This window comes from Coregonus lavaretus (assembly GCF_964263955.1).
Source record: "Coregonus lavaretus genome assembly, chromosome: 31".
In the NCBI taxonomy this organism is placed as follows: Eukaryota; Metazoa; Chordata; class Actinopteri; order Salmoniformes; family Salmonidae; genus Coregonus; species Coregonus lavaretus.
This window is the reverse complement of record NC_140018.1, coordinates 30,904,586-30,928,535: the sequence shown is the minus strand read 5'-3', so window position 1 is coordinate 30,928,535 and position 23,950 is coordinate 30,904,586. Positions and strand designations below refer to the sequence as shown.

General features: G+C 46.3%; 2 protein-coding genes across 2 annotated transcripts in view; one reads left to right on the top strand and one right to left on the bottom strand.

Annotated features, from left to right (window-relative positions):
- LOC311106551 (transmembrane protein 242-like) lies at positions 1-6,505 on the top strand. The gene is made up of 4 exons (XM_084148931.1): positions 1-106; positions 307-407; positions 4,976-5,113; positions 5,282-6,505. Exons 1-4 carry the CDS (start codon positions 22-24, stop codon positions 5,393-5,395), a joined length of 438 nt encoding a protein of 145 aa, XP_084005057.1. The 5' UTR covers positions 1-21; the 3' UTR covers positions 5,396-6,505.
- A 1,684-nt stretch (positions 6,506-8,189) lies between these two features.
- LOC311106550 (AT-rich interactive domain-containing protein 1B-like) overlaps positions 8,190-23,950 on the bottom strand; it is a 126,104-nt gene continuing 110,343 nt past the window's right edge. Inside the window, exons 13-20 of the mRNA XM_084148930.1 lie at positions 19,325-19,463; positions 19,010-19,185; positions 18,344-18,500; positions 16,404-16,520; positions 16,200-16,293; positions 11,727-12,534; positions 11,130-11,260; positions 8,190-10,615 (exon numbers count right to left, since the gene is read on the bottom strand). Coding sequence (XP_084005056.1) covers positions 8,831-10,615; positions 11,130-11,260; positions 11,727-12,534; positions 16,200-16,293; positions 16,404-16,520; positions 18,344-18,500; positions 19,010-19,185; positions 19,325-19,463 — 3,407 coding nt within the window. The 3' untranslated portion in view covers positions 8,190-8,830. The remainder of the gene's footprint in view (positions 10,616-11,129; positions 11,261-11,726; positions 12,535-16,199; positions 16,294-16,403; positions 16,521-18,343; positions 18,501-19,009; positions 19,186-19,324; positions 19,464-23,950) is intronic.

Sequence of the window (23,950 nt, the reverse complement as noted above, 5' to 3'; positions counted from 1 at the left end):
CAGGGGCTTGCCTTTTACAAAATGACAGCTGAGAAAGAAAACACGAGTTTGAATGTCACTACTGCAATTGTGACAGATAACGACGACAAACTACAGCTAATGAAAGGTAAGCGACTGCTTATTTAACAATTGTTTCACTGTTTGCAAAGATAATTCGTTTTTGTATTGCTGCTGTTAGCTAGCTTGACAGTAGCTAGCTTGACCCTTGAATTATTAGCTAGCTAGTACAGTAGCTAGTATAGTTGATTATTACTCACACGACAAATTCTTGTGATTCATAACCAACGTCCCATCAACCCTTTTTAGGTGCAGCTTTCCTGACGACTGTCGCATCTGCTGGGATGATAGCAGGATTCGGCTCCACGTTAGCCTTGGCCAAGAAAAATAGTCCAGGCTGGTTTAGCAAGGTAGCTATGATTGATAGCTACAGCATTCCATTACATACAGGTTACGTTACATTCATGTTAGCCTTGACCCATGACGAAGTGATATGAGATGGAGCTGGGCTACATAATGACTGTCTCAAATGTATGGCATTAATTGCAATCAATGGCCTCCATGTATGAAAGGCAAGCACAACTACATCTTTATGACACAGCACAATTGGTAGCAAGTGTGCTTACCCTGTAACTGCAGGGTCGCTGATGTTCCTACAAAATTGCTACATTGGTGGTATAATGTTTACATTTTGGTCATTTAGCAGACACTCTTATCCAGAGCGACTTACAGGAGCAATCAGGGTTAAGTGCCTTGCTCAAGGGCACATCGACAGATTGTTCACCTAGTCGGCTCGGGGATTCGAACAGTTACAGTATTTAGGACACCCCATGAGCTGTCCTAACCAGTTAAGTTACCAGCAGGTGTCTTCATAATAGAAAGATGAAGGGAGTCAGTAGTTCCTGCGTCACATGCAATTGCTTTTGAGTTGTTAAAATAATGTTTTGTTATTTCATCAATCCATAAATGATCTAGACCTACATGTAACAGTATCTCTTGCACGTTTGACAATTTCACGAGACATATTTTACACGACATGCCTAAATACGTATAACCACTAGGCTAATAAATACATGTTTTTCTTTGGAATATTTAATTACCTAGATCATGTTATTTCAGGTTATCCATTAGGAACGCAACATCACGTTAAAAAAATCTCTAAATTGGGCATGCCTATAAATTGTGCAAATGAAGTCATCTATAGTGGTTATGTTAACTTTGATAGTGTTCGATGAAAATGATAAGCTTTTCAAAACGTTGTATGCAACATTATCGGCAAGTTACTTGATGCCTACCGTGCCAAAGCAATTTAGAGTTGTTAAATGGGAGTGACGAGTGTGTTGATTACGGTAATATTGTGCAAATTCCGCTTTTAACAACCAACATTTGAATTTTAAAAAAGGCTATGCATTCCAACATATTAGGCAATAATTAACAGTAGGCAAAGTGACCCCTTTCTGTGTTTTTAAACATTGCCGCACTAGGGCGCTGCGCGCAAGTTTGTCGCAGAACAAGAGGGAGGAAGTTCTTACAGAACGCCAGCAAAAAAAGCCTATATTTATATGTTGCTTATGAGTGCATTTCACACTACTTTTGGATTATAATTGGATTTTAAGGCTCGTATGAATGTTCTGCTTAATATAATGTTTGTGTGATCATCGCAAATCAACTGCATTATACTTAAAAAAACACTAACTTCAACCAGTAAAATGTCTCTTTGGCTAGATTTTACAGGCTATATCAATGAGCATTAGCGTTCTAGCTAACAATTGCTGCATTCAAAATAGTTATTTTGCAAAGATCATAACCAAATATGATCTTAGCGACTGTTAAAGCAAAAATCAAAACATCATTGTAAGCTTATGAGAACCCAAAAAAGTTATTTTGTTAGAGTCGACTAGAGTCGCACGCATCTGTAGGTGACGTCAATGTGTTGTGTACTGCAAAGGGGTCTATAGAGTTCACAGCTGGCGATGCCTCATCATGATTGATTATTCCCCATAATTTGCAACAATGTCAATGAGCGTCATCACCATCTTTCCTTTGTGGTACCTCAAACTGTCTGATTACCAGCTGAGAAACTTTACTCTGAGCTGGGAGATTTTTTTTGTCTTAAAACAGGTTTTAACATGATTCCTAGGACCTTTTCTGAGATTCTTTGTGGATACAGGCCCAGGGCTCTGATCAAAAGTAGTGCACTATTTAGGGAATAGGTTGCCATTAGGGGCAGTCACAAGTCCTGAGCTTATATTAGTTCTATAGATATACTTGGCCCAGCAGCAAAGTGGTGCCTTTGTTGGATTTTAAGTCTATTTTTAAGCCCATAGGGCCATCTTTGTAAACATCCATCTCAGCCAAATATGCCTTGTAAAGTGGTCAAATTAGATTTAGCGCTTTGTGAGAGGTATGTGGTTGTGAGGTCACAGTGGCTGGCTGAAGCACTTCTTTCAGAGAAGAGATGGACTGTAGAGATTGTACAGGACAGTAATTTAAGTCTTCCCATAGATTCTCAAGCAGATTTAAATCAAGACTGTAACTTGGCCACTCAGGAACATTCACTGTCTTCTTGGTAAGCAACCAGTGTAGGTTATTGTCCTGCTGAAAGGTGAATTCCTTTCCCAGTGTCTGGTGTAAAGCAGTCTGAAGCAGGTTTTCCTCTAGGATTTTGCCTGTGCTTAGCTCCATCCCATTTTTTATCCTGAAAAACTCCCCAGTCTTTGCCGATGTCAAGCATACCATACCATGAGGCAGCCACCGCCATGCTTGAAAAGAAGCAGTTACTCAGTGATGGGGTATTTGACCCAAGCATAAGGCTTTGCATTTAGGCCAAAAAGTGTATTCCTTTGCCATGTTTGTTTTGCAGTATTACTTTAGTGCCTTGTTCCATACAGGATACATGTTTTGGAATATTTGTATTCTGTATAGTTGTATTATTATTTTCACTCTGGCATTTAGGTAATTATTGTGGAGTAACTACAAGCAACTCTCTACCCTCACCTGAATGCTTTAGCCCTCGGGGCATAGCCAGTGAGAGAGGAAAAAAAGAAAGGAAGGAAGACATGCACGCTCTGTATTTACAGTTGCGTTTTTCTTGGGAGAAGTGATATGACTAAACAGATTCTGTATTTACAGTTGCGTTTTTCTTGGAGAAGTGGTATGACTAAACAGATTCTGTTTTCCATGGTCCAATGCGCCTTGCATGACTTTTTTTGGATGGAGTGAAGGTGTCGTCATTGTTAATGTCTTCTAGACAGTTGTACAGTTTATTTAGAACTTATGTTGCTTACGCCCAGTCTCTAAGTCTTTAGGGAGTCCTGGGACCTGCCTATTGTGCTGCTACTAGCCGCTGAGAAGCGTAGAGATGCAATATACCTCCGTCTTTCGCTTTACTGCCAGTGGTGTCCCTAAGCAGACTGTACTCTACCAGCAACTGTTTGAGCCCGCAGTCTGCCCAGAGGGTTTTCAGGTTAGTGTACCTAGCCCCGGTCGACATTCTCATTGTCGCACCTTGGAGTCTGTGGCTTTTCGCCTGTCGCCTTCCCTGGAAGAGCGTCCCTGTCGTTGTCCAGTACGCGCATCTACTTGGATTGAACGAGAGCTCATGCAAGGGCGTTGTGCTCTTCGCTCATTGGGCAGCCACTCTCGAAAGAGGGTGGGCCCTTTTCTCTTCGACTGTATCCTGCCGGATCATGGGGGCGATTATATTGTTTTATAATGACGAGAGTGACCACCTCTCGGGTACTGTTTTTGGAACATCTCATTAAACGGAGATTTTGTGAGCTTTGCATTGGGCTTCCCCTCACTTTTGAATTCGTTTTTTTCCCCGACGGGTTGTTTCTGCACCTTCTGGGTGTGTACTCCCTTTGTTTCGGAGCCTCTGAGGGTTGGGACTACCCAGGCTTCGGAGAGCATGTTTTGCAGCCATATCCCCATAGCGATACATTGAAACAACTATTTGAAAGAGAACATAAGGTTACTTTCGTAACTCCGGTTCTCTGATAATGAGTGAGATGTATCACCGCATTCCCCTGGTCACAAGAGCGTGAGGAAGAGAAGCATGCTTGAGAATGACCAGAAGGCGGGAGAGAGGCTCCTAATAAGGAGGTGCCACTCTACCCATCTGTCTCCAACAGACGCTTTTGATGGGTCCTTCCACGATCCTCAAGAAGTTATACAGCTGCACCATCGAGAGCATCCTGAGTAGTTGCATCACTGCCTGGTATGGCAACTGCTCGGCCTCCGACCGCAAGGCACTACAACGGGTAGTGCGTATGGCCCAGTACATCACTGGGGCCAAGCTTCCTGCCATCCAGGACCTCTATACCAGGCGGTGTCAGAGGAAGGCCCTCAAAATTGTCAAAGACTCCAGCCACCCTAGTCATAGACTGTTCTCTCTGCTACCGCACGGCAAGCGGTACCGGAGTGCCAAGTCTAGGTCCAAAAGACTTCTCAACAGCTTCTACCCCCAAGCCATAAGACTCCTGAACAGCTAATCATGGCTACCCGGACTATTTGCACCCCCACCCCATCTTTTTACGCTGCTGCTACTCTGTTAATTATTTATGCATAGTCACTTTTAACTCTACCCACATGTACATATTACCTCAATTGACTCTGCACCGGTATCCCCCTGTATATAGCCTCCCTACTGTTATTTTATTTTACTTCTGCTCTTTTTTTCTCAACACTTTTTTGTTGTTTTATTTTACTTTTTTATTAAGAAATAAATGCATTGTTGGTTAAGGGCTGTAAGTAAGCATTTCACAGTAATGTCTACACATGTTGTATTCGGCGCATGTGGCAAATACAATTGTATTCTATTTGAGTTGGTGATCCTGGCGAATCCCCATGGTGATAAAGCTCACTCATCATCAGAGAACCGGGGTTACGAAAGTAACCTTAAGTTTGGAACCATGTGTAGAGCAACTCTTGTGTACCTCAATGTGACCTCAAGTGTGTATGCATGTGTTCTTTCAAGGGAACGATGGCCACTGCTGCAGTACCGGAGACTGGGGCGTCCCTGGCTCTCCGTGCCCTGGGGTGGGGCTCTCTCTACGCCTGGTGTGGAGTGGGCCTGCTCAGCGTCGTAGTCTGGAAAGCCATGGGGGTCCATAGTGTACGTATTAATCAACTCAACCCATCTCATTGTCTTGCCCTTATCATTCCATCAGAGAACATCATAGACTAACATAACACCTTTTAACTAACACTCAGTAAATGTACAACAACAACAAAAATCCATGCATGTGCTGCTCAAGAAACCTCCACTTCTCCGTCTTCACAGCTAACAGAGTTCAGGCAGAAGATGCAGTCTGTTTCCCCAGCTATTCCCAAAAACGAGGAAGGACCAGCCAACTCAGAGGAATGGGACTCCATCTTCAAGTCTAAAGAGGACTGAAGACAACAGGTCTAGCTGACATTCTCCCTCTCTGGTTCAGGGCAGCCTTAATAAGCCACTGACTTAAACGACAATTACTGTGGGATGGGCTGTTGGTCACTGTGTTGAGGAGCTTGGCGTCCACTAGCTGTACTCACAGGTGCAGTATACAGCAGTTGTGGTTACTGGGCTCATTCACCTCTTCACTGATGCTCATCTGAAGTCCATGAGTAATCCTTGTGTGAAAGAAATCATCAACTAAACTATTGGACTGAGCAACATCATGGTTAAGCTCCCTTGGATAATCTTAATTTATTTCTGATTTGAAGCTTAATATTTAAGCTCATGGGAGCGCAGGACTGTCTTGTACTAGTATAGTACAGTTAGCCTGAGTGCCAGTCTTCATTGTTGTCGAGCAAAATATTTTTGGCATGACAATGAGTGACGAGTTAACATGATCACACAGACTGGCACTCAGGCTAGTACAGTATTACTAGGCAGCAACCGCTTTCTAATATTGTATAGCAAGCATGGTGAACAGAACTCACTAATGACTACATGTCATTAAAGCCACAAGATGGATTGCTGTTTGGATTCCTCATAGGCCATCAATATATAGTTGACACTTCTATTTTTGTTCTGTGAAACGGTAAAAAGCTAAATGTGTTTGCAGTTCTGAAGACAGTGAAGGCTGGTCAGCTTAATGTGAGGCACCTGCCTGGTTTCTCTTAAAATAGATTGAACCATCATACAATGTAACACCTATTTAAAAGTGTTTGCCGTCAGCTATTCCCACGAAAGACGAGTATCAAAGCGAGAACAGACCTGAACTATTTATACGGCTAGCTGTATAGCAAGGTGTGTAAAAATACCTGTCATTGTAAATGTGCTTGTGACTGCTGCCCCTGATGTTTTTGTACACATTTAGCACACACATTGATGCCACAGCTGTAACATGGAGCACTGTGTCGGTTACAGCTGAACATTTAGCCCACGGCGCACTGTGTGTTACAGCTTAACTCTGACACTTCTCTATGCATGAGGATCTTATGAGGACTTCATTGAGATGTTATTTCTGTCGTGCATATGATAATTCCTTGTCCGCTGTGCTAAATAAACTACTGTACTTGTCTTCAGTCTGATAGGTTGCAGTTATGTAACAGAACAGATGCCATTTAGCAGACGCTTTTAGTCATGAGTGCATACATTTTTTTATGCCTGTGGTTGGTTATGTGATAATTTGTAGAGGTGATTCTGCAACTCTTGGAGGACAATGGAAGTGAATAAAAATGCTTGGCCATATTCACTCTGCCACGATTCTCCAATTTACAATCTCTGGACAAAAGAGTCAAACACCCTTCACAGTGCTCAACCAGATTTCATGTACATTTATTCTTAACATGTGGAACATACAGGATAAACATTTTATACTGAATAAACCATGTTCAAATGTTAACTTAACTGTCAATCGGACATGATTTTTAAACAATTAAATTCCGGAATAAAGTTCTGCCCATTGTGATCTATTAGTTAGCTGACTGTACAATCAAAATACGTTTGTCAAAACTAGTCTGTCAGACTGAAATCATCCCTAATCCCAATATGTCAGAGACCTGTGTCAGTCAGTCAACATATTTCTTTTAAATACATAAAATGATTGACCTCCATTTGAAGAGTTTCATTAATATTCATTATTCAAATACAAAGTAATCATAACGTCCATTCTAATGATCAACTACCACCACATCTCTCAGAGAAGAAACCAAATAGGGCTGTCTGAATGTACAACGGCTATATACAAATGGGCTTATATATATATATATATATATAAAAGGAGAAAATAAGACTGCGGGAAGTACTGCTTGTGGGTTTGAGAGTTTACCTGTCTGTTGCTATGGTTATGGTCACCAGGAAGTCAGTCAGTTGAACAGGGTGACTCATGTCTCCCTCTTATACTGGTATTGTAATATTATTATGCAATGCTTATGGTCAGAAGTCCTTCACATTTCATAATCTCCCCCAAACAAGCCAACTAAGGCCTAAATACAATCAGATCAAGCGTTAACCAGCGATAGCCGACACCTGCATAGCTGATGTTTTGGCGGTGTCGGAACTGCGTTGGCGCTGCCAAATTGGTGAGCAGCTGCTCTTGTGGTTATTGTCACGAAGTCACACCCATCCCACTTGCGTTAAATTGAAAATCATTAAACGAAATAATGAGGATTTCTATCAGCCTAATCAAGGTGTAGATTACATCTAAAATTCCAGTGTTCAAACTTGTAAACAAGGCTGCATGGGCTTTTCTCTTAATGCGACTCTGTGCAGCCGAATGGCAATGTCCGCTTTAGGTATAATGCCAGGAGCCGCTTGTGGATTTTATTTATTTTACCAGGTAAGTAGACTGAGAACAAATTCTCATTTACAGCAACGACCTGGGGAATAGTTGCAGGTGAGAGGGGGATGAATGAGCCAATTGGAAGCTGGGGATGATTAGGTGGCCATGATGGTAGTCAGGACACCGGGATTAACACCCCTACTCTTACGATAAGTGCCATGGGATCTTTAGTGACCACAGAGTCAGGACACCCGTTTAACGTCACACCCAAAAGACGGCACCCACACAGGGCAATGTCCCCAGTTGCTGCCCTGGGGCATGGGATATTGTTTTTTAGATCAGAGGAAAGAGTGCCTCCTACTGGCCCTCCAACAGCACTTCCAGCAGCATCTTGTCTCCCATCCAGGGACCAACCCTGCTTAGCTTCAGAGGCAAGCCAGCAGTGGTATGCTGCTGATTTGACAGCTCTAACACACAGCTCTAACACAGTTCCACTGCCGACACATCAAAACATCAGCTATGCGGATGTCGGCTAAAGCAGATCTGATTGAGTCGGGCCCTTAATCCTTTTGCACGAAATACCTTTTTTTTCCAGAACAGGATACATGATGATCTGTATATTCGGAGTTAAATCAGTGTTTTTTTTCTCTTTACATTAATACATGGTAAGAGGTCTATCTACAACATGATTCACAATTTAAATAAGTCTGCTTCCTCCCGCAGAAAACAACCATCAAAAAGATCCCACACAGACAAACAGCCACATATAATTACCAAACATTTTTTAAGAGCAAGAGACCCCAAAACTAAAGTACGTTCTCGATCATCGGGTGCCAACTTTGGTTAAAACAAAAACGAACCGACAAATAAAAATAATAGAAAACAATGTAAAATACCAAGTATTAAATATTTGTATTAAAATGATTTAAAAATCCCAAATGAAGGTTGTGAATGGGGCATAGGAGCTATATATATTCTATATATTTATTTGTATGTAAAAACATTTTTTTGGTGTTTTATTTAAATAAAAATATAATACCACCCACACCCATGTGTTCGTGTTCACTGTAGCCTGGTTGTCAGACCAAGCCTCCCTCCCACTGTGTCTTTGCCTGTGGCTGTCACGAGGAGCGTCCAATCTTAAACAGTACTTCACACATGATGGCCGCCACGGCCGAGCTCAGCACAGAGGACAGAGAGCTATCCAGTAGCCTGCTCTCGTAGAGCACAAACTCTGGCCGGTTCTCCTTCACCTTAGCCATAGCCAGCAGAGCCTTGGCGGCCCTGCACATCATGTTAACACTGGGGGGTTCGGGGTGGGGTATTGGTGCTGGGTGTAGCAGGTTGTGGGGTCCCTGCTGGTGCTGGGCCATGGCCACGCAGTCCTCCAGGAAGCCGATGAGTGTTCCCACGCTGCCCTTCTGCAGAGCGATGGCACGCGCCGCCGTCGGGTCCCCCTGCGCCAGGTTAGAGAGTACAGCTACCGCCATCTCCCGGCACACCTGGGACTTCCGCTCGCCCACGTGGCGCACCAGGGTGGCGTAAAGCTTCTCCTGACGACTAAAAGGCGGCGTGGCCAGCAGGAGGTCCACGTTGTTGTCTTGGATGCTCAGCTTGCACAGGCACTCCAGCACCAATCTCTGGGGGGTAAGGGAGGAGGAGCAGCCCGCCGTGGTGAAGGGGTCCTGGGCCTCGGCAGAGGGGCACACCATCCAGTGGAGCAGGCCGTCCAGGATGGGCAGACAGATGCTCTCTGGGTAGAGGGACAGGTCTAGTTGACCTGAGATGTTAGCTAAGGTGACAAGAGTGTTCTCCCTGAGTGCTGACAAACAGTCCCACCACCACTCGTCCTTGCTGCAGGCCCGGCCCTGCTCCTCCTCTCTCTGGTAGCTGGGGGGCGTCCTCCTCCTCTGGGGGTGCAGATGATGCAGCAGGACCAGCCGCCCCAGGATCAGCACTAGGCCCGGGTGGCGGGACATGTCGTTGTCGTTCCCTGGGATGAAGGAGAGGCCGCGGACGATGTTGGAGACGCAGACACAGCGGCGGGCCAGGGCGTCCTGCCAGGGTTCGGCCGTAGAGAGGGGCGCCTCGTCCCAGCAGCGAGGCTCGTCCTCCAGCAGGGTGAAGATGGGGCTTTGGGTCTGCGCCCCTATTCCAATGGAGAAGGTCCCAGTAAGATCGTTCCTCTCTGACAGAGACCGAGAACCTGGTCGGGCACTCAGCATATCATCCACGGTGGCCGTCTCAGTCACGGCCCCCTCTTCCACCTTCCTCTCTTCCTGCTGCTGCTCCCCTACACTCTCCTCTGTATGCTTTCTGTCTGTCTCTTCGCTGCGTCTCTCGAAGTGTGTCTGGATGTGGGCCGTGGAGTCCCCCCCTCCAGCCTTCCAGTGCAGCAGGCCGGAGGTGAAGCCCCTGGGCAGGCTGAGTCCCTGGCGCTCCTCCACATGGTCCTCCTCCGCACTCTTCTCCTCCACCTTCACAGGCAGCTTGTCGTACTTACTGGCCTGTTTGGGCCTGGGCTCTGGGGGCACCTCGGGCTGGGGAGGCTCAGACTGCTCCGTGGTTGCCCCCATCTCAGTTTCTTCCCCCTCTACCTTCTCCTCTTTCACAGTCACCTCGACAGGCTCCTCCGTCTTCTCCTCTGGGACCGTCTCCTCTGTGCTGCCGTTGGCTGAGGGCTTCTCTGTCCCTGCCTCTTCTGGCCTGCTATCCCTCTGCTCTTCGCGTAATTGGCTGCCGAGCTCTGGAATGGCAGGCTCCTCCTCCTGGTCTGCGGGGTCTGCGATTGGTCCAAGCAGCGTCCTCTGTTCCTCTGTGCCCACCTCATACTCATCCAGGATCCCAAAGATCTCGATCAGGCACCGGCGGAAGTAATCCACTATCAGCTCCAGGAAGCCAGGCAACTGGGAAAACACAGGGAAAAACATAGAATATCATATCAGTTGGGTGCTTTCTGAAATTATTGTGTGAAAGACCATAGACAATAGCTTGGTCATTTGTCCTTGAATCCAGTCATGGTCAAATCAAATCAAATCTTATTTGTCACATGCGCCGAATACAACAGGTGTAGACCTTACCGTGAAATGCTTACTTACAGCCCTTAACCAACAATGCAGTTCAAGAAATAGAGTTCAGAAAATATTTACTAAACAAACTAAAGTAAAAATAAATAATAAAAAAAGTAACAAAATAACAATAACGAGGCTACATACAGGGGGTACCGGTACCGAGTCAATGTACGGGGGTACAGGTTGTCCAATATCTACACTTGCACACCCCTTAGAATGAAGCCATGTTGTGGGCATGTATTCGACATGGTATAGGAAGGTATAGTATAGATATCGGAGGGAACATCATTGGTTTAGTCCAGACTCATGGATAATGGATATCATTGGACATTGTATGGATATGTCTCACCTGTGACAGGGTGAAGGAGGACACAGTGTTGTCGTCATACAGCAGGATGTTGATGGTGTCCAGGGCCCACGTGCTTTCCGCCAGCAGACCTGACTTCAGGGACATCATCACGCGCCACGCCTCCGGGGTTCCTGGGGGTCAGAGGTTACAGTACAGAGGTCGGAGGGGAGCGACCTATATTAGAGCTGGGTCGATAAAACTAAGACAGCGATCACTTATCACAGGCATTTTGCTGATATCGTTCATTATGATAAGTAGCCTATACTAGAGAAATGTCAAGTATTCATGAATTAACTTTGCTAATATGGGTGATTGTTAATGGGACAATTGACGGCTACAACTGTCAAAACTAGTAGTAGTAGTTTAAAGGATGAAAAAAAATGTGGTGCAGATTGTTATAAATGTATGGTTCTATTTATCGGGATATGGATTTTTGCCCAGCTCTGCCCTATATAGTGCAATACTTTTGACCACGGCCCATAAGGCTCTGGTGAAAACTAGCGCATCATAAAGGGAATCAGGTGCCATTTGGGATGCAGCCATTATGAATTGAGGTAGTATGCTTCATTCTCTATAATAACAAGTTCATTCTCCTACCAGTCTCCTTGGAGGTAAGTCTACGTCGGGCCTTGAGTTTGGGCAGGGTGGCCTCCACTGACCCCAGGGGGAAGCTGATATCTCTGTGGAGAGGTAGAATGCCCTGCCCTGGCATCCCTCCGCCGTGTGAGCCTGGCATGGATCCGGGCATCCCTGCCTTCTTCAGAGAGGCCATGTAGTGGCCCCCGTTGTTGGGGGACAGGGGTCCGGATCCCCCCATGTGCCGGGGGAAGGGCGAGGGGCTGGGGGCTCTAGAGATGTGGTTGGCCAGGGTGGGGTTGGACTGGTAGGAGGAGGGGGGCTGTCTGGATGCCATTGGGGGCATGGAGGAGGAGGCCGAGGAGGAGTGGGGTGGATACGGGGGCTGGCGCTGGCCTGGGGGTCCGGTGGGCCACTGCCCATCTGGGGAGCTCCTTCCCTCTGGGTCATCCCCCGGGCCCCGGCCCATACCAGGGTAAGGGGGCCCCTGGCCCAGTTGGCCACGGTACAGCCCGGTGTAGCCCATGTCTGTCCTGGGGTGCCACATGTTGACCTGGGGGCCCTCTGCAGAGGCTCCGGAGGAGGGGGGCCCTCCGCTCATCATGCCGTGTTGCGGGGGCCCCTGGGTGGCCCCCATGCGGTCTCGGCTATAGGGGTAAGGGTACTGGCCCTGCATGGGCCTGCGCTCTGGCCCCATGTAACTTCCTCCGTACTGGCTGTACATGCCTGGCTGCTGTCCTCCGTACTGCTGCATGCCGTAGGCCTCACCCTCATGGCGCTTAGCAGGGGGACCATACATAACCTCTGGTCCTACTGACCTCTTATAGCCCTGAGAGGGAATACACAACATTATATGTTAGATACTGTAGTCAGTGCATTGCAAAAATGATATTTTATCATTTACAGGTGTACCTCACTCTCTCAGATAGATTGTCGTTTCTCTTTGCTTATTTTGAGCTTTCTTGCCATAATATGGACTTGGTCTTTTACCAAATAGTGCCATCTTCTGTATAGCCCCCTTATCTTGTCACAACACAACTGATTGGCTCAAACACATTAAGGAAATAAATTCCACAAATTAACTTTTAAGAAGGCACACCTGTTAATTGAAATGCATTCCAGGTGACTACAACATGAAGCTGGTTGAGAGAATGCCAAGAGTGTGCAAAGCTGTCATCAAGGCAAAGGGTGGCTATTTGAAGAATCTCAAATATGAAATATATCTTGATTTGTTTAACACTTTCTTTGTTACTACATGATTCCATATGTGTTATTTCATAGTTTTGATGTCTTCACTTTTATTCTACAATGTAACAAACAGTAAAAATAAAGAAAAACCCTTGAATGAGTAAGTGTGTCCAAACTTTTGACTGGTAGTGTACATACATGCACACAAAAGTATGTGGACACCCCTTCAAATTAGTGGATTCGGCTATTTCAGCCACACCCGTTGCTGAAAGATGTATAAAATAGAGCAGACAGTCATGCAATCTCCATAGACAAACATTGGCAGTAGAATGGCCTTACTGAAGAGCTCAGTGACTTTCAACGTGGCACCGTCATAGGATGCCACCTTTCTAACAAGTCAGTTTGTCAAAATTCTGCCCTGCTAGAGCTGCCCTGATCAACTGTAAGTGCGGTTATTGTGAAGTGGAAACGTCTAGGAGCAACAACGGCTCAGTCACAAAGTGGTAGGCCACACAAACTCACAGAACGGGACCGCCGAGTGCTGAAGCACGTAAAAATCGTCTGTCCTCGGTTGCAACACTAACTACGAGTTCCAAACTGCCTCTAGAAGCAACGTCAGCACAAGAACTGTTAATTGGGAGCTTCATGAAATGGGTTTCCATGGCCGAGCAGCAGCAGACAAGCCTAAGATCACCATACGCAATGCCAAGCGTCGGCTAGAGTGGTGTAAAGCTCACCGCCACTGGACTCTGGAGCAGTGGAAACGTGTTCTCTGGAGTGAAGAATCCCACTTCACCATCTGGCAGTCCGACGGACGAATTTGGGTTTGGCGGATGCCAGGAGAACGCTACCTGCCCGAATGCATAGTGCCAACTGTAAAGTTTGGTGGAGGAAGAATAATGGTCTGGGGCTGTTTTTCATGGTTCAGGCTCCTTAGTTCCAGTGAAGGGAAATCTTAACGCTACAGCATACAATGACATTCTAGTCGATTCTGGCTTCCAACTTTGTGGCAACAGTTTTGGGAAGGCCCTTTCCCTTTTCAGCATGACAATGCCCCCGTGCACAAAGCGACGTCCATACAGAAAGGGTTTGTCGAGATCGGTGTGGAAGAACTTGACTGGCCTGCACAGAGCCCACTAATTTGAATAGTGTACAGCAGGGGCCAATTTTTTTCTCAGCTAATAGTTGGCAAAACAGAACATAATAGCAGCCCAATTCCCTATTCATAGGCAAACCCATCTGGTTAGTAGGCTATATAAAATCAGTTCAATGTCAATAACATATCCTATTTTCAATATGATTACACTAATAAAATCACCAATGTCTCTATTAAATTAGTTTTTATTTTATTTATTTGTGCATTGATTGGGGAAAAACAGCTTGCAATCAAGAGAAAATGTCGCTCTGAAAAAGTCAAGAGAAAGTTGGATAATGAAAATATAAGTTTCAGGGAAGAATGGACAGAGAAATAAGCATTCTTACCATATTTCTCCAATGTCAAACCAGTGTTTTGTTTGCAACGAAACAATTGCTGTTTGCAAATAATTAAATATTAGACCTCCTTATAAATCTAAGCATGGCACTTTCAAAAGTTACCTTTCCACCCAGACAGAGGCTCTACTGACGCAGAAAGATGTAAGCTTCAGCTGCTGGCTACTCGTCCCTTGCTTAACCCAACAACAGAAGCCCTTCCCTAAAACAAAGGGTAGGGCATACCCTCACTCAATTTGAGCCCTGGATTTAACCAAACCCACCAAGGCCTTCCCAGACACTGAGGTATTTAAGGACTGCATGGTGACAGTATTGGATAATTTGGCTATACCTACAAATCTATGGATTGCATAATTGCATCTGTCAAACAAGTAGGCCTACCTCTTATTTTTTTTCATAGGAAGAAATAGGCTCCAACAAAGCCCTCGTTATTAGTGAAGTCGAATTAAAATGAAGACAATTGTTGAAATGAATTACTTTCAGCACCATTTTCTGTCCACCTCTGTTTGATAATGCCACAGCCACTCCAAAGATGATGTCTGCTTGCCTTTTTAGTTGACTTTCTCATGCACTCCCTCTCCTCATTAATAAGTTCATTATTTAAAAAGTGTCTGTCTCATGACATTGTAATATATTTGGTGTCCAGTCTATGGGCTACAGAAAATAGGCTACTACTCTTTCTACCGTAGGCTACATAATTTACGTTAAATTAATTTGATGGAGCGTTGGAGAGCTGCATCTCTCCAACAGCACCCAGGAGAGGCGCGCTGTGCACGGACAAGCTAAATATTTTGCGCCCCTGCCTTTGGCAAAGTGGCCACTGCTTATCATGGGGCGGCATCAGCGCTCACCTAAATAGCCCTCATGGCACTGGGTGAGAGAAGTTATTGTTTTTGGGCAGAATAATGTGAGGTGTTATGTGCTGGCCCGCCCATTAGGCCAGGCAGCCGCCTAGATCGGCAGTTTGACGAGGGCAACATTTTCCCAGCTAAACTGACCAAGACGCACCTCCAACAGCACATAACACCTCACATTCTGTTAAAAAACAATAACTTCATATAATATTTAGAATCCTATTAATTCAATAGCATCTCTGTGGTCCTAGTCAAAGATTTGTCATTTAACTTTCTAAATGTATTACCTTTTATTGTGGCCTAAACACAACCAGTCATGATGTTTTCATCTGATTGTCGAACAATCACTTCAAGGGGCTCCTTTACTAGGCTATACCCGCGCACGTTCATCCACTTGCAACATATTTCCAGCCTCTAAACAGTGGTGAATGGAAAGAGACATCACCAAAAAGTGTAATGACATTTGCCGATTGTCATTAGGCCAGAATGCCTCCACTGTGGTCTGTGTCCGTCTCGGTGTCGACCACTCATCTCGGCCTTGGCAAAATGTCAGTGTTCTCGTCGAACCACATGGCATTTTGGAGAGTAGGCTATAGGCCTACCACCACTTTTCAAGTCCATTCGCTCATTTTTCATGCCTCTGACACACAGTAATTCTAAATAATGGTGTAATAGCCTGCAGCTTTCTTGACATTTAGTTTTAATGATTGTGATATGCTCATGTTTTACCGGTACGGCGTACCCCACTATTTATTTTGCCGGGACGCCGTACCGGGCTGTACCGCCTTACTTTCACCTCTGCATGATGTGTTGTCCATTACTTAGTAGACCGCTATCACAAATCGAGTTGAGTTTAAACTTGACTTTGCATTGAAATGGCTAAGTTATTTTCCCATGTCACTACCAATAGATTCAGTAGCTTTAGCACAGTGCCCTCCAGGAACAGGAGGCTGGGACTGACCTGTTGCTGTGGATACATTCCAGGCTGGTGAGCGCCGTAGGGCATGGGGCCGTGGGGGTATTGCTGCTGCCCATAACTCTCATGTCCATGTGGCCTGTGGTGGAGGAGGATGACACCAGTTAGAACACAGATATATGGGAACAAGGGCATGTTTCTGCACAATGTTAAACTGATGATCACTATTAGCCTAGACAGATATCTTACCTCTGATGAGGGTATCTGTTGGCAGAGTACATGCTGGGGTCACCGCTGGAAGGTCCCATGTTGTTCTGACCCCCAGGGGGAGCCATACCCCCCTCCGAACCCATCACATGGTCTGGTCTGCAAGGTAGGAGGACATTTTTGCCATTTATATAACTGTCTGATTAATGTCTCTGACTGAAACATCGTGCAATGTTTAGGACTTGGGATTTACAATGAATAATATATTTTTATAATACACTGCTCAATAAAATAAAGGGAACACTTAAACACAATGTAACTCCAAGTCAATCACACTTCTGTGAAATCAAACTGTCCACTTAGGAAGCAACACTGATTGACAATATATTTCACATGCTGTTGTGCAAATGGAATAGACAACAGGTGGAAATTATAGGCAATTAGCAAGACACCCCCAATAAAGGACTGGTTTTGCAGGTGGTGACCACAGACCACTTCTCAGTTCCTATGCTTCCTGGCTGATGTTTTGGTCACTTTTTAATGCTGGCGGTGCTTTCACTCTAGTGGTAGCATGAGACGGAGTCTACAACCCACACAAGTGGCTCAGGTAGTGCAGCTCATCCAGGATGGCACATCAATGAGAGCTGTGGCAAGAAGGTTTGCTGTGTCTGTCAGCGTAGTGTCCAGAGCATGGAGGCGCTACCAGGAGACAGGCCAGTACATCAGGAGACATGGAGGAGGCCGTAGGAGGGCAACAACCCAGCAGCAGGACTGCTACCTCCGCCTTTGTGCAAGGAGGAGCAGGAGGAGCACTGCCAGAGCCCTGCAAAATGACCTCCAGCAGGCCACAAATGTGCATGTGTCTGCTCAAACGGTCAGAAACAGACTCCATGAGGGTGGTATGAGGGCCCGACGTCCACAGGTGGGGGTTGTACTTACAGCCCAACACAGTGCAGGACGTTTGGCATTTGCCAGAGAACACCAAGATTGGCAAATTCGCCACTGGCGCCCTGTGCTCTTCACAGATGAAAGCAGGTTCACACTGAGCACATGTGACAGACGTGACAGAGTCTGGAGACGCCGTGGAGAACGTTCTGCTGCCTGCAACATCCTCCAGCATGACCGGTTTGGCGGTGGGTCAGTCATGGTGTGGGGTGGCATTTCTTTGGGGGGCCGCACAGCCCTCCATGTGCTCGCCAGAGGTAGCCTGACTGCCATTAGGTACCGAGATGAGATCCTCAGACCCCTTGTGAGACCATATGCTGGTGCGGTTGGCCAAGACAATGCTAGACCTCATGTGGCTGGAGTGTGTCAGCAGTTCCTGCAAGAGGAAGGCATTGATGCTATGGACCGCCCGTTCCCCAGACCTGAATCCAATTGAGCACATCTGGGACATCATGTCTCGCTCCATCCACCAATGCCACGTTGCACCACAGACTGTCCAGGAGTTGGCGGATGCTTTAGTCCAGGTCTGGGAGGAGATCCCTCAGGAGACCATCCGCCACCTCATCAGGAGCATGCCCAGGCGTTGTAGGGAGGTCATACAGGCACGTGGAGGCCACACACACTGCTGAGCCTCATTTTGACTTGTTTTAAGGACATTACATCAAAGTTGGATCAGCCTGTAGTGTGGTTTTCCACTTTAATTTTGAGGGTGACTCCAAATCCAGACCTCCATGGGTTGATAAATTTGATTTCCATTGATAATTTTTGTGTGATTTTGTTGTCAGCACATTCAACTATGTAAAGAAAAAAGTATTTAATAAGATTATTTCATTCATTCAGATCTAGGATGTATTATTTTAGTGTTCCCTTAATTTTTTTGAGCAGTGTAGAAAGTGCCGCGCCTCAACCTTTGATCTAGCATTTGATTTTAAGGTAGCACCTCTACTCCAGTTGTTTGAGCATGAAACACCCCTCTTCCTACAGATAACACCCAGTAATGCATCTACTATGGAATATATGGTTAGTAGAATACCCACCTTCTGTCGTAGCCAGGCCCGTAGGGGTACTGTGGCCGCGGGCCGGGGCCGGGGCCCATGCCCATCCCTGGCATGACTCCTGAGGGAGGACCACGGGGGTACATGTCCTGCACGGCACCGCTGGGCATCTGACCTGGTCCATAGGGCTCACTGCCCCCTGGAGGTAGAATAGACATGGTATTGTATATACTGTATGTAGAGTATATGTACATTATTTTGTCTATATTCTGTCTGTATACTCTGCTTGTTGTTGTCAGCCCCCTTTCACTAGGTCAAATTCCTGGTACATGTAAATGATTCGGATTTCATCAGCATTCATGTTAGGCGTTATCCAAGGCAAGGGTGTGTAGTACATGATTTGAACACTGGGTGGCAACATAGTCTAAGGAAACAATCACCCCTACAGAGAGTTTTAGGTCTGATCCGATGGCCAAACCAAAAACAAGGACGAAAAGAGATTTAAACATACATGGAGAATTTAAAAATTACCAGACCATATCCAATTCAGACAATAGGTGTATTATATGAATTTTTACTAAAGATCTCGTTTTTCATCTAATACACAGTGCAGACACGCAATGGGGATAATAACAGTGTATGAGTGCACTGTGTTACGTGAATGCACTGTGTTACGATACGCGTTTTAAAATAGCCTGGTCCACTCACCTTTCCGGGGCCCTCCATAGAGGTCTTTGTTGGCGTCATACTGCATCCTCATGGAGGGGTCTGAACTACCTCCACTCTGCTGATAGGGGGCGCCAGGGGGCATGGGCCCTCGCTTGTGGAAGGCAGGGTCACTGATCTCTGAGAAGGGATCCTGGACACGGATACCACCACTGTTCCTGAGACAGACACATACAGGAGGGGTGAGGAGGACAAGAATATACAGTAAGACTAAGTCACACACACAGACAGACATACTCAACAACACAGACACCCCTACAACACACTATGAGTGACCCCCGGGGTCCTGGCCCCTACCTGTTGCCTGGCTGTGGGGTCATGTGTCCGTGGGGTGTGGTGGCTGGGGTGGGGCGCTTCATACCCTCTGGCATCTCACTCATGGAGCTGCTGCCTGTGGACTGGGGGGTATGGGGTCCCTGCAGGGAGCCGGAGTTGGCTGGAGGGAAAATTAGCAACGGCAATCAAAATTGTTAAAAGGTCAAAAATACAGTTCTGGTACAGCTCAAGAGACAGAGGGAAAAGACACAGCCATACTGCATATAAAGATATGTATGTCCAAGTAAGCCTTGTCCGAACCAGAACGGCCCAGAGGGCAGGAGCCTATCTCCTGTTTCTGTAGCGCGAGGTAGCTTGTTGTACAAGGACACCCCCTGGACAGGACGCTAATCTAGAGGTAGAGATATGTATCTAAATCTGTGTGTATAAATGGCATTTGGGAAAGAAAGATGCTTCTAACTCAATGTCAGAGAAGAACAACATTTTACAAAATAGGAGAACTTAAAGAAAATATATGATACATGTACAATACAGTACTGGTAGAACAATGTTACTCTCTGATTCAGGCTAGATGGATCCTCAAGCCGGCTCTGCTATGTATGACTGCTTAGTCTAGCAATAACGCCAGCTTCCCAAATGGCACCCTATTCCCTATATAGTTAGCTACTTTTGACCACAGTAGGGTGCCATTTGGGATGCACAAAATTAATTCAGCATTTTACATTCTGGCATCTCCTTATATAAAAATGACTGTTCTCATTAACAATACAAGAACAGACTAAAAGAAACCTCAAAACTGACATAAAAAAAATTATTGAAACAATTCAAGAAATTAAAAACCCTGTCTGTAATAATCCCCACTGAAAGAGAGGTGGGCAGAGAGGGAGAGAGGGGTGGGCAGAGAGGGAGAGAGGTGGGCAGAGGGGGAGAGAGAGGCAGCGAGGGAGAGAGAGGCAGAGAGGGAGAGAGAGGCAGAGAGGGAGAGAGGGGCAGAGAGGGAGAGAGGGGCAGAGAGGGAGAGAGAGGCAGCGAGGGAGAGAGAGGCAGCGAGGGAGAGAGAGGCAGAGAGGGAGAGAGAGGCAGAGAGGGAGAGAGCTGCAGCGAGGGAGAGAGAGGCAGAGAGGGAGAGAGAGGCAGAGAGGGAGAGAGAGGCAGAGAGGGAGAGAGAGGCAGAGAGGGAGAGAGAGGCAGAGAGGGAGAGAGAGGCAGAGAGGGAGAGAGGGGCAGAGAGGGAGAGAGAGGCAGCGAGGGAGAGAGAGGCAGAGAGGGAGAGAGAGGCAGAGAGGGAGAGAGAGGCAGAGAGGGAGAGAGAGGCAGCGAGGGAGAGAGAGGCAGAGAGGGAGAGAGAGGCAGAGAGGGAGAGAGAGGCAGAGAGGGAGAGAGAGGCAGCGAGGGAGAGAGAGGCAGCGAGGGAGAGAGAGGCAGCGAGGGAGAGAGAGGCAGCGAGAGAGAGAGAGGCAGAGAGGGAGAGAGAGGCAGAGAGGGAGAGAGAGGCAGCGAGGGAGAGAGAGGCAGCGAGGGAGAGAGAGGCAGCGAGAGAGATAGAGGCAGCGAGAGAGAATTGGCTGGCCTTAAATGTGTTTGTAAATGAGAGGTGTTTCAAAAGTAAACAATGAAGTGATTCAGCCACACGTCATCGCTCTCTCTCTCTCCCTTGCACTCTCTCTCTGAGCGTGTGAACTCACATGACCCTACCATAATCAGGCAGGGAGAGAGCGAGAACAAGGGAGAGAGAGACAAAGAGAGAAAAAAAAACTGCTGCCTCACTGGTCCATCTGTCTGTGGGAAACTAGGTCAGACGGAGGTCACTTGTTTATATCCCAGACAGCCACACCACACTCCTCCCTCCCCTATTCATCTTCTCCAGGGGGAAGGGATATTCCCCTGCTATTTCACATCTCTACCCCCCCCCCCCCCCGTCTTAGCTGTGCTCCCTCTCTCTCCCCCTCTGACATCAGCCGTCTCGCCTGGCGGGGGGGGAGGGGGGGGGGGGAGGAATCCTACAGTTGGCTGTCTGACAGCTCTCCCCTTTCCCTCCCTTCTCTCTCCCACCCTCCCTCTCTCGCACTGTGACACAATCACCTGTCAGACAGAAATAGGCCCACGTGCTGGGAGGGCGCAGGGAGGGAGTAGCCAGCCCAGGGAGAATGGAGATGGATTAGATGGAGGGCTGGATGACTGAGCAGAGGATGTGCTTAGTTTACACACACTGTATGGATATTATCCTGTTCATGCCTGTGTATGATGACTATGGATGGGTGTACATGGATGGGTGTCAACCACAGCAACAGGTAGCTACAGCACCTTGGCGTTTTTCCTATTTTGTTGCATTACAACCTGTAATTGAAATGGATTTTTATTTGGATTTCATGAAATGGATATACACAAAATAGTCCAAATTGGTGAAGTGAAATGAAAAAAAATAACTTGTTTCAAAGAATTCGAAACAATAAATAACGGAAAAGTGGTGCGTGCATATGTATTCACCCCCTTTGCTATGAAGCCCCTAAATAAGATCTGGTGCAACCAATTACCTTCAGAAGTCACATAATTAGTTAAATAAAGTCCACCTGTGTGCAATCTAAGTGTCACATGATCTCAGTATATATACACCTGTTCTGAAAGGCCCCAGAGTCTGCAACACCACTAAGCAAGGGGCACCACCAAGCAAGCGGCACCACGAAGACCAAGGAGCTCTCCAAACAGGTCAGGGACAAAGTTGTGGAGAAGTACAGATCAGGGTTGGGTTATAAAAAAATATCTGAAACTTTGAACATCCCACGGAGCGCCATTAAATCCATTATACATTTTTTAAAAGAATATGGCACCACAACAAACCTGCCAAGAGCGGGCCGCCCACCAAAACTCACGGACCAGGCAAGGAGGGCATTTATCAGAGGCAACAAAGAGACCAAAGATAACCCTGAAGGAGCTGCAAAGCTCCACAGCGGAGATTGGAGTATCTGTCCATAGGACCACTTTAAGCCGTACACTCCACAGAGCTGGGCTTTAGGGAAGAGTAGCCAGAAAAAAGCCATTGCTTAAAGAAAGAAATAAGCAAACACGTTTGGTGTTCGCCAAAAGGCATGTGGGAGACTCCCCAAACATATGGAAGAAGGTACTCTGGTCAGATGAGACAAAAATTGAGCTTTTCGCCAATCAAGGAAAACGCTGTCTGGCGCAAACCCAACACCTCTCATCACCCCGAGAACACCATCTGCAGGGACTGGGAAACTGGTCAGAATTGAAGGAATGATGGATGGCGCTAAATACATGGAAATTCTTGAGGGAAACCTGTTTCAGTCTTCCAGAGATTTGAGACTGGGACGGAGGTTCACCTTCCAGCAGGACAATGACCCTAAGCATACTGCTAAAGCAACACTTGAGTGGTTTAAGGGTAAACATTTAAATGTCTTGGAATGGCCTAGTCAAAGCCCAGACCTCAATCCAATTGAGAATCTGTGGTATGACTAAGATTGCTGTACACCAGCGGAACCCATCCAACTTTAAGGAGCTGGAGCAGTTTTGCCTTGAAGAATGGGCAAAAATCCCAGTGGCTAGATGTGCCAAGCTTATAGACATACCCCAAGATACTTGCAGCTGTAATTGCTGCAAAAGGTGGCTCTACAAAGTATTTACTTTGAGGGGGTGAATAGTTATGCACGCTCAAGTGTTCTGTTTTGTTGTCTTATTTGTTGTTTGTTTCACAAAAAAAAATATTTTGCATCTTCAAAGTGGTAGGCATGTTGTGTAAATCAAAAGAACAAACCACTAAAAAATCCATTTTAATTCCAGGTTGTAAGGCAACAAAATAGGAAAAATGCCAAGGGGGGTGAATACTTTCGCAAGCCACTGTATCCCTCTAGTCTGTACAGACAACATTTACAGGGGACTAGCAGGGCTGGGGGACAGGGGACATGGGGTGGGGGGCTTGGACGTACAGCAGGTGTTACACTCCAATGATTTGTTGTAATATTCCTATATCGACAGAGGAATGAGTGAAGGGCGGTAACTCATTGCATGTGTGACATAGAATAGCAGATGAATGCGTTATTACAGATCTGTATTGTACTGTATAGATGGGTTGGTTGTTTAGCAACAAAACTGACACGTGAGCAACTATCGGGAAAAACAGACAGGGTTGGCTTAGACTGTTGACAACATGTAAACTATATTTAGTCTCCAAACGTTTATTGAAAATATAAATACATTTGCACCATGAGCACTTGTTGTCTCTCAAATACATCGTTACAGTTGTTGGTTAGCTAGCTAAACATTTTAGCCGTATTAGCATTGACATCAGTCAAAACACCTCAAAACAAGACATAGTATCAAGAGCAAGATAAAACTTGCTGAAAAGAGCCACCTTCGATTCCCCACATGGCAGCTTCTTGTCATTGTTGCTAGCTATCTGGCCGTTCAGAAGCATAACACTGCACGGCCTTCCGGCCACATCGATGCGCACACATCATTTTCGTGACGTTGTCAGCCAACCCGTCTATGTGTCACAAGCAACAGGTCACAGCACAGTGATAGGGCTACAGTTCCCAGTAAGTAAGCCTTGTCCAAGCCAGAATGGCCCATAGGGCATGAGCCTATCTCCTGTTTCTGTAGCGTGAGGCAGCTTGATGTGCATTTCAAGTACAC